General features: G+C 51.2%; 1 protein-coding gene and 1 long non-coding RNA gene across 2 annotated transcripts; one reads left to right on the plus strand and one right to left on the minus strand.

Moving 5' to 3' along the window:
* Positions 1-84: 84 nt before the first annotated feature.
* Positions 85-9,700, minus strand: Gapdhs (glyceraldehyde-3-phosphate dehydrogenase, spermatogenic). The gene is made up of 11 exons (XM_005330598.5): positions 9,591-9,700; positions 7,195-7,387; positions 5,859-5,955; positions 5,589-5,695; positions 2,787-2,877; positions 2,590-2,708; positions 2,101-2,182; positions 1,658-1,809; positions 1,333-1,495; positions 378-475; positions 85-280 (listed from the first exon to the last, which is right to left on the minus strand). The coding sequence occupies exons 1-11, from the start codon at positions 9,655-9,657 to the stop codon at positions 208-210; spliced, it is 1,242 nt and encodes a 413-aa protein (XP_005330655.2). The 5' UTR covers positions 9,658-9,700; the 3' UTR covers positions 85-207.
* Positions 366-4,131, plus strand: LOC144371035 (uncharacterized). The gene is made up of 2 exons (XR_013431197.1): positions 366-502; positions 4,019-4,131. It is a non-coding gene; the product is annotated as an uncharacterized LOC144371035 (long non-coding RNA).
* Positions 9,701-9,710: the final 10 nt, after the last annotated feature.

The following is a 9,710-nucleotide window of genomic DNA, read 5'->3' on the forward strand; positions in this document are numbered from 1 at the left end:
AGCCCAGCGGCAACCCTCGTCCGTGGGCGGACCTGAAACCCGGCCTAGAACCCGCCGTGACCCACGCAGAGAGAGGGGCGCAGCTATGAGCACTTTGGTTTTTATTTCACCGCTGACCGAGCAGCGCTAGGCCCTCAAGCCTCGCGCCGTCCTTCCTGGGGGGATTCCGACTTCCGAGCATGGCGCAGCAAAGGAAGGGCCTTCCTTTCATTGCTCTCGGCTGAACATGTAGCGGATCAGGTCCACCACCCGATGACTGTAGCCATATTCGTTGTCATACCTGCAGAGGAAAGGAAGAGGCGGTCAAGGGAGTTGCCCTCGACCACCCGTCACCCTACCCCCCACTCCTTCCAGTACTCTGACCTCTTCCTCCTTACCAGGCAATGAGCTTCACGAAGTTGTCATTGAGGGATATGCCAGCGTTGGCGTCGAAGATGGACGAGTGGGAGTCTCCGATGAAATCGGTAGAGACGACCTGTGCGTCAGAATTTCAAAGATAAGGGTGGGTAATAGAGAAGGAACCAGAGCTCAGGCTCTTAGACACATTGCCCATCCATTCATCTAAGAGGGGACCATGAGCTTGTGTCTTGATTACCAAGATCTCGTCGACTTGGGCCCTCAGAACAGTGTCTTAAGTGGAAGGAACTGCAAGTGCATAGGCCTGAGCTTATAGTGGTGGAAGGCCACAGAAAGGTTTTTCAACAGTGGGGGTGCTTTGATGCCATTAAAACGAGAACCTGGTTTTTGTGTGAGGGTAACCTGCAGGATCTAAACCAGGCACAGCACCAAGTAAGGCCCAACACCAAGGCTGATGCATAGAAAAGGCATGTGACATCAACTAAAGAAGGGCATCTGGCATGACCTGGCTCTAAAGAAGTGTTGAAAAATGGGAGTAATAGTTGTCCTTGGTTCACTAAACATGTATTGTGCACCGTATATTGTGCACAGGGATAAATCTGGAGCTACAGAAGTGAAATGATAGTTCCTAAATTTCTGTTTTCTTGGAATGTACATGCTATTGGTGCCAATAGTGACAATGAAATAAAATTTCTGGTGAGGAAAAGAACCACAGAAAACATCCTGAGAGGGAGCCTTGCAGAGGAGGGGGATTGAAGTAGAGACCTGGAGGAAGTGAGGGCAGACCTGTAGCCAAACGGGGGAAAAGTGTTCCAGATCAAAGGAGCAACTACTGCAAAGATCCTGAGGCAGGGAAGTCTGTTTTCCCAGCCCTGCATTTCCTACCTTGGTACAATGAAAGCAGCTTTTGAGCAAGTGGAAATCACAACCCCTCCACAGAGGGTGCCTCCCAAGGTCTCCTCAGCCCCTGCCTACCTGATCCTCCGTGTAGGCAAGGATGCCAGACAAGGGCCCATTAGCTGCTGCTTTTACGGCTTCCTTGATGGCTGAGTAGGGGGCACCCTTGGCCAGGCGGCAAGTCAGATCCACAACAGATACGTTTGGGGTTGGCACTCTGAACGCCATTCCTGTTAGCTTCCTGGAGAATCCCACATTGGGGGTGGGAGTCAGAGCCCAAGCACTTCTGCCTCCATTGCCTTGAGGCATGGCCAGTCCCTGTTCTTCCCCCAAGAATTCAGGGCTAGTTCAGTCCTCCCATGGAGTGTCCCCACCCCCTGGTTGCAGCATCCTGTCCTCATACCCTTTGAGCTCTGGGATGACTTTGCCCACAGCACTGGCAGCCCCAGTGGAAGCTGGGATGATGTTCTGGTGGGCACCCCGTCCATCTCGCCAGGCCTTCTTTGATGGTCCATCCACTGTCTTTTGGGTGGCCGTGTAGGAGTGGACTGTGGTCTTGGGGAAGAAAGGGCTGAGGTGAGGCCTTCCTACTCCTAAGCTCCCATGCCTCATTCTCTTAGCATTGGGGTGGAGGCCAGTGAGGCCCCCACTACAGACCACAGGAGAGGCATGTACAGGCCAGAGGACTAACAATGTTAAAAGGCTTCTCCATTGTTGGGCCTCTTTCTGAAACCACTCTCCCTGCTAATTCCATACATACTATAAGCAAGGTCTGGGAAGAAGAAGGGGGGTTTCCTTGTCGTCCCTCCCGCCTTAGCTCCAACTCACCCCTCAGCTCCAACTCACCATCAGTCCTTCCAAGATTCCAAATCGTTCATGGATGACCTTGGCAAGGGGGGCCAGGCAGTTGGTGGTGCAGGATGCATTGCTGCAATGACCCAGGTGTACAAGGGCACTGTAAGCTGACTTGCAGAGCCACCCCTTCATCCTGACCCTATTGGGTTTGCACTCAGGTCTGGTTTTGTGAAAAGTCAGGATGGGGACAAGAGGGCTCAGTGGGGGTGCTGTCTGATTAAGGAGGCACCACTGGTGCCTAGGGGAGGCTCCCTAAGCATGTTTTCCAGAAGTTGTGCATTTCTAATAGGTAGTTTCAGGGTGACATTAACATTGTGGCTGGTGAGACTTAGGAATAAAGAAGCAGGAGTAGGTTGATGTGAAAGAAACACCAGGGATCAAAGATGGGAGTGGGGGCAGGGAGTGTGAGTCCCTCCTCTTCACAGGCTGGCATGTCCTGCAGGCACTTGTCACACTTCAAAATGTTGCTGGCCCTGTTACCTGACAATGTTCATGGAGCCAGGGGCATAGTTCTTCTCATTCACACCCATGACGAATATTGGTGCATCCGGTGAGGGTGCAGTGATGACGACACGTTGGGCCCCTGATGTGATGTGTGCCTAGGGATTGAGCCCAGGGGTCAGGTGTTTTATGTGCAGTGGCCCCCAGCCAGCCCTGGGCACATGTCCCCCACTTACTGAAGCTGCATCTAAGGACAGGTACACGCCTGTGGACTCCACCACGTAGGGGCTCCCGACAGAATTCCAGGGGATTTCTTTGGGTTCCTTGCTGCAGAGGGGTGGAAGGGCTATGAGTCAGTGTCCCCTGTGTGGCCTCGCCTTCAGAGTGTACACAGCTTTCACCATTTGAAAGGCCTCCTGCCTGGTCTGCAGTCACCTGTTGCCCTGTCCCATGCACACCTAGCTACCCCAAATGGACGCCATCTTGCTGGCCTTTTCATCACTGTCCCCTTGCAGACCACTTTTCCTTTCTTGCCTGCACCAACCCTGCTGTGCCTAGGTATAGGCTGCTACTTCCCCAACTCAGGCCTGACTTCCTTAGGGGGACCATACCTGGCTTTGCCCCGTGGGCTCAGACCTGCTCAGAATAATGCTGCCTGGACTGTGTATAGGGCTTCTGGTCCTCAGCCCTGACCTCCTCACCAGGAGCCCTCATAGCCCCTTTTGTCTTGGCCACCTAGCTCCTAAAATAAGGAGTCTGCTGCCAGAGACTTAGAAGTCCTTGAAGACAGACACCTGCATCCCGAGAGTGGCCCTGGAGCATTGTGGCCGTGACAGCCCTGTGACTAGCAGTGGCAAGTGGTTTATAGTAGAATAGCGAAGGAGGATTTCTGTTCCCTGTTATATAAATCTACATAACATGACATTTTGACAAATGTTTGTATCTTAAACATTGGACATCTACCATTACAATATTCTTCTTGGCTGTAGCAAGCAGTAAATGAATCAACTGTATGCTAGTCTCATCCTTTACATAAATAACAGGGATATTGGCTTCTATAATTGCATCTAGACCATTCTATAATTTGTCTTCTAGACCATTCCATAGCATAGGGCAGGATCTATTTCCTTTGCTGTTGAGCCTGCTTCTTGCCATGGGCCTTCAGTCAATCAATGTTGGTAGTGTAGTTTTGTTTTAGCCATTCTGCACACACTTACTTGAACTAAGAACTAAGTTAGAACTAAGTTACCTTAGTTCTAACTTAGTTCTTAGTTAGAACTAAGGTAACTAACTTAGTACCTTAGTTCCACTATCAGGTACTAAGAGGTGGTGGTGGCTTTTGGAGGTGAGACTTTGGGAAGTAATTAAGGTTAGATGATGCCTGTGTTCTGAGCTTTTACCTGCATTAAGGTCATTTAACCTTTTAAGACCGAGGAGTAAGTACTATTGTAATTTTTTTTTTCCACAGGGGCCAGAGTCAGGTCAGAGAGGAAGGGAGTAAGTAGAAGAGCCAGTGGAGGGTGCAGGTCAGCACTCCTAGTTTTGCTGCCTGAATGAATGAATAAATAGCCTCTCCTCTTCTCCCTGGGCTATGGCACATGATTATTCTCTCCCTGCTCAGTCATCTACTCTCTCAGTCCACACTTTTCATTATCTGGCCCAACTTGCTCTTCTCTGATGTCCCACATTTTCTACCTTCCAAGTTGGAGGCACTTAAACAATTTCTTCTATAGCAATTGCTGAACTGGCATGGGACAGAGTCAGCCAATATTTTTATTTTTATGTGATTGCTAAGGATTGAACCCAGTACCTCACATGCAAGGCAGGCGCTCTACCAATGAGCCCCTCCATTCATTCTTCAAGGAAGTAACAAGTGACCACATGGGCCAGGACCTGTACCTGCTAGTGCCAAAGCAACAACAGTAAGCGCAAACCAATAGGGCTCTCCCTGCAAGTAGGTGCAGACTTGTGGGAAAACACCCTTCCAAGTGTTTCACAAATGCCTGTTAACTCCACTGGAGCTCCCAGCTACTGCAGTGGAGGACATGATCATTATCCCCATCAGATAAATGAGAGAACTGAGGCTTGGGCAAGTTTGATCCCTTGCCCAAGGTCACCCAACTGGGAAGGGTAGGGAGGGGCAGAATGCACGTGCAAACAGCTTGTGCTAAGTGCTGGAGAAGACCAGCAGGGTGTTGGAGAGGGGTGTGGTGGAGAACTAGGCTGAAGGCCTTGCAGGAGGCTGCTAGGTTGATGGCGCCTGTGTGTGTGCTCACGTGTACACATGTAAGAGGCTGAAGCAACCACAGGATCAGCCGTGGCTCATTATATTAGAAAGTTAAGTAGGTGTAATATTTCCCATTTTATAAATTTTGATTCTTTTGATATTTGAGAATGTTTATATTTGAAGCATACTAAGGTAATGTTACTGCTTTTGCCTTATAGAACCTATCTTTTAAAGAAGAGTGAAATTTACTATGAGCAGGAACTGTGTAAAGTGGGAACTCGGAAGTTAGCATTGCTTGGGTGTGAGAGGTGCAGGCTCAGGATCCCAAGAGGTGGGTGGCTAGTATGCCCAAGGGGATGAAAAGGCTGCAGGTGGGGTGCGCAGTGTGTGTGAGGCCCATCAGGAGCTGGGACCTAATTCGTGGATGATGAAAAGCTACTGTGAGATTTACCAGTCTGGTTGGATGTTTTACAAAGGCCTCAGGCTCCTGAGTAGAACCCTAGTGGAAGGAAACAGCCATGCTCTTCAGAGAGAGTGGTCTGGGGGTTAAAGTCGAGTTGTAGACAAGGTGAGTTGATAGGCCTGTGGCAAGATGTGCAAATGTGTGTTAAATACAGTCCTGGAGCACAGTGGGGCATCTTAAAGATTAGTGTTTCTGAACCATTTTTGAGGTCAAGGACCTTTCTGAAACCCTTTCTCCAGACTAGTACCAGAAGCATACACACACAATTTGGGGAATTATGAACCCATGTGAGGCTAGAATCCTCTGCCTTACTGTGCCGCAGACATGTATCAGACCTGTTGCCCTTACCACTGGAAGACAGCGATCTCCTGGTTGTTCACAAACAGCTTTCCATTCTTGCATTCCACATTCCCCTTGTATCGGCCGTGAGTGGAGTCATACTTAAACATGTACACCTGCAGGAGACAGAATGGATTGTAGTCTTGGAGGAGCAAAGTGAACAGCCCTGGAGTGAACCTGGGTGAAGGTTCCACATTGGAGCAGGGAGCCTTCCATACTGGAACCCCCTCCCCACCCCAGTCCCACCCTTTCTGGCCCTCTCCTGTACCTGCTGCTTACCATGTATTCTGGGTTAATAAATGGGTCATTCACTGCCACCACCTTAACTCCCTTTTCCACGCAAGCTCGCAACACCAGGCGACCAATGCGGCCAAATCTGTCCAGGAACAGGCAGAGGAGGGGGTGGGAAAGAAAAAGGTCATGGGGATGCTGTGGTTTCAGTATTCCCACCAAACTCAAGTTGAAATGTAATTCCACTATCAGGTACTAAGAGGTGGTGGTGGCTTTTGGGGGTGAGACTTTGGGAAGTAATTAAGGTTAGATGAAGTTGTGAAGGTGGGACCCCCATGATGGCATTAGTGGCTTTATAAGATGAGGAAGAAAGGTTGAAGCTAGCATGCTTCCTCTGTCTCATCATGTGAGCTCTTCCCTACCAGCAAGAAGGGTTCTTCTCTATGTGACCCCTTGACCTTGGACTTCCCACCCTTAAGAACTGGAAAAAATAAATTTAGTTTTCTTTATAAATTACCCAGTTATAGCAACAGAAAACCAACTAAGGGGAGGGGGCCCACTCAAGGGAACTGGGCGACAGTACCCACTTTGGGGAAGAAGGCAGTCACCTCTTTGCAGGCCACAGTCATCTCTTGTGCATGTGAGCTCACCAGCTTTTTACCTGCATATTCTGCGTCCTCTCCCTCTCTGTACCCTGCCCTCTAATCTTAGCTGGGTGGATCTCTTAGAAATTCAAGTTAGATTTTTTCTCTTGGCCTGAGAACCTCCACAACTGTCTATCAGTAAAACCCCCGCTTGGTTTACCTTCTCCCTTCCCCTCCCGCTTGCTGGCTTTAAACCTGCCACATTGTGAGGCTGTCCTTAAACACACTGAGCCTGCCTCTTCCATCCCAGAGCCCTTGCTGTCCCTCTTCTGGGAAGACTTTTTCCCCAGCAAGGTACCCAGCTGGCTGCCTTTTTTTTAGTTGTAAATGGACACAATAATTTATTTATTTATTTATTTTTAGGTGGTGCCAGGGGTAGAACCCAGTGCCTCATGCATGCTAGGTGAGCTCTCTACCACCGAGCCACAACCCCAGCCCCCTGGCTGCTTTTTGTCACCAGGCCTCCCTTTCATGTCACCTTGTGTTCGCAGGCCAGAGACCTTCCCTGACTGCCCTCTCTGTCCTTACACCACTGAGGTCTGTATGTTGATAGAACACAGCAGTGAACTCTCCTGTTTCTTTGATTATTGTCTTCACCCAGAGTGTGGGCTCTCCCAGGCCCTGTCTCCTCTACTCCCTGCTGTTTTTCTGGGCTGGCAGAATGAGCCGTGGTGGTGAGAAATGGGGAGATGCCCAGGCCTGTGACTTCTGCAATAGCTCAGGTGCCAGGGTGGACTCACCCATTGATGGCTACTTTCAACTCCTTAGGTGGAGGGTTCTTGGGGGGCGGGGGCGGTGGCGGCGGTGGTGGCGGTGGAGGCGGAGGCGGAGGCGGGGGAGGTGGCTTTCCCTCTTCCTTCACTGGAGGCAGTGGTTTAGGCTCAGGTTCAGGCTCTGGTTCTGGCTCACATGCGGGTGGTGGTGGTCTGGGCACTGTGGGGAAGGGAGACAGTAGGGGGGGAAGGTCATGAGCTTCGCACCTTGTAAAGGAGAATGAACCCTCTTTGCCACCCAGAACTGGTTGCTGGCTCCTGGCCCCTGGTGGCCACTTATGTAGCCCATGTTTCCTGACCCATTTGACCCACGAAAATGAGCAAGAGGTGTGGTGGTTTTAAAATATCAACGGCAGGGCCCCTTCTCTGGAGATTCTGTATTTTTAGCAGTTGGTTGGAGATGTATTTCTGTGAAATGAAGGTAAAATAATACTTTCTTTCAGCCATCACTGTGAAGATTAAATGAGGTAATATGTGTAGTGTTGAGGAGACAGCCTAGAAAACATTCCACATGTTAGTATTTCAAAGATTGTTTCCTAAACTTATAATTGATCTAGTCCACTTGTCCCCAGACTGTTCTGATGATAAAACTTACTGGGGGAGGGCTCTTCCTACAAAAATCTTAATTCAGAGGGTCTGTACTGAGGCCCAGGAATCCCATTTTTAATGGGATTACCCATTAAAAGAAGAACCTCCAGGAGTGCAAACATCCCCAGTGAGCAGAGGGCCCCTGCTCCCCATAAGCATTGACTAGTTCCTTATGAACCTGCACTGTTGCTGGAAACACCCAGAGTGCAGCCTCAGGCCACAGGTCTGTGGCAGCGGGGAGTGGAAGTGTAGGAGATAGATTGTATTATACAAACCAAGTGGAAACTCTTATTGGCTCCTACCTCCTCACTCCCACTCCTAGACTGAGCTTAAACACCTGTGCCTGGAGATGAGCATCCACCTGAGCTACAGGTAAGAAGAAGGAGGAAGAATTAAGGTGCATTCAGGGGACCTGGATGGTAGAGGGTTTCAAGCTGGAAATCAGACCTGGATGCCAGCTCTGGCTCAGTCACACCGCTGTGTGGTCTTGGGCAAGTTAATATTTCCTGGGTGACACGTCCCACCCTCTGCAGGCTGCTGGGAGAGTTCAGTGAGATCAAGACCAAAGTAGCACTGACTTTAATAGAGGAGGGCAGGAAGTCAGACTCTGTGAGGATTTGTGAAGGGAAAGAGAGGGGGCCGGAAAGGGGTGGAGGGTGTTGGTGGGAGCTGCTTTGGGCAACTGGAATAAAAAGTACCCCAGGGCAGTGGTGGGACTGGAGCTGGGGGCCAGTGGGCTTATTTGTCCCCCTGACCTCTCCCTGCTGCCACAGACCTGTGGCCTGAGGCTGCACTCTGGGTGTTTCCAGCAACAGTGCGGGTTCATAAGGAACTAGTCTGCTTATGGGGGGCAGGGGTCCTCTGCTCACTGCGATGTTTGCACTCCTGGAGGTTCTTCGGCTGTCATCAAAGGGGAGAAGTGTCCTGGGTTAAAAGTGGTCATCTGTGCCCAACCAGCAAACTCTCAGAAGAAAACTGCCCCTGGTGCTGTGTCTCACTGGGGCTCCTGGATCCTGGAGCCCTGGGGAAACTTGGCTGCCCCAGCCCATCTACCCGGCCATGCTCTGGCTCCCCTTAGCCTCCACCTGGGGGAAGTGAGGAAGGGGAGGGAATGGGGTTATCTGTCTTTGAGAGTGTGTGTGAGAATGCACTCATGTGTGCGCACCTCTGGCTGGGTGAGGCAGGACTGCCTGGTGGCTGGTAGCAGGAGTCTGGAGTCCCCAGGCTCTGGGTGCAATACCAACATCTCTGACTCTTGGTTAGAGATTGGGAAATGGTTTGCCCTCTCTTAACCTCTGTTGTCCTTCTGAAATGAGGACGGTGAGCACACTGGTCTGGTGAAGGTGTGCCTGTAAAGTGATTCCTGTGGCCCCAGAGGGTTGAAATGCCGTTCCTTTGTGCAGGACAAGGAGAACAAATCCACCAGCGCTTGCAACGGCCCTTTTCTGGCTGGTTGATGCAAGGGAGCATCAGTGTACTGTCAGAAGCCCACCCGCCCGGCCCTTCCCTCAACTGCTCCTCATACACCCACCCTCTTTTCATCACCTTTGTCCCTGTCCCTGCCCTTCCCACCCACTGCTCGTGGCGCAAAGTTCTGCCAACTCAGCGGGCGTAGAACCCTTCCCCTCCGCCGTCACCGCAGGCCCAGAGAAAAGCGGCTCCTGGAGGAGGGGGACACGCGGGTGCGTGGCGGTTCCCCCCTCGCAGACCCCAGGAGGATGGGCCGCGAGCACCCGTACGGGGGCATACGGGGGTCGCCCCGCAGCTTCTCTCACCCTGGCACGGCTGTCGCAGCAGCTGGACAACGGTGACATTGGTGAGGACGATGTCGCGTTTCGACATGGTGTCCTAGGCCTAGCCGCCCCGGGACCTGCGGTGATGTTACTGAGTTGCGG

This window comes from Ictidomys tridecemlineatus, chromosome 15, assembly GCF_052094955.1.
Source record: "Ictidomys tridecemlineatus isolate mIctTri1 chromosome 15, mIctTri1.hap1, whole genome shotgun sequence".
NCBI lineage: Eukaryota > Metazoa > Chordata > Mammalia > Rodentia > Sciuridae > Ictidomys > Ictidomys tridecemlineatus.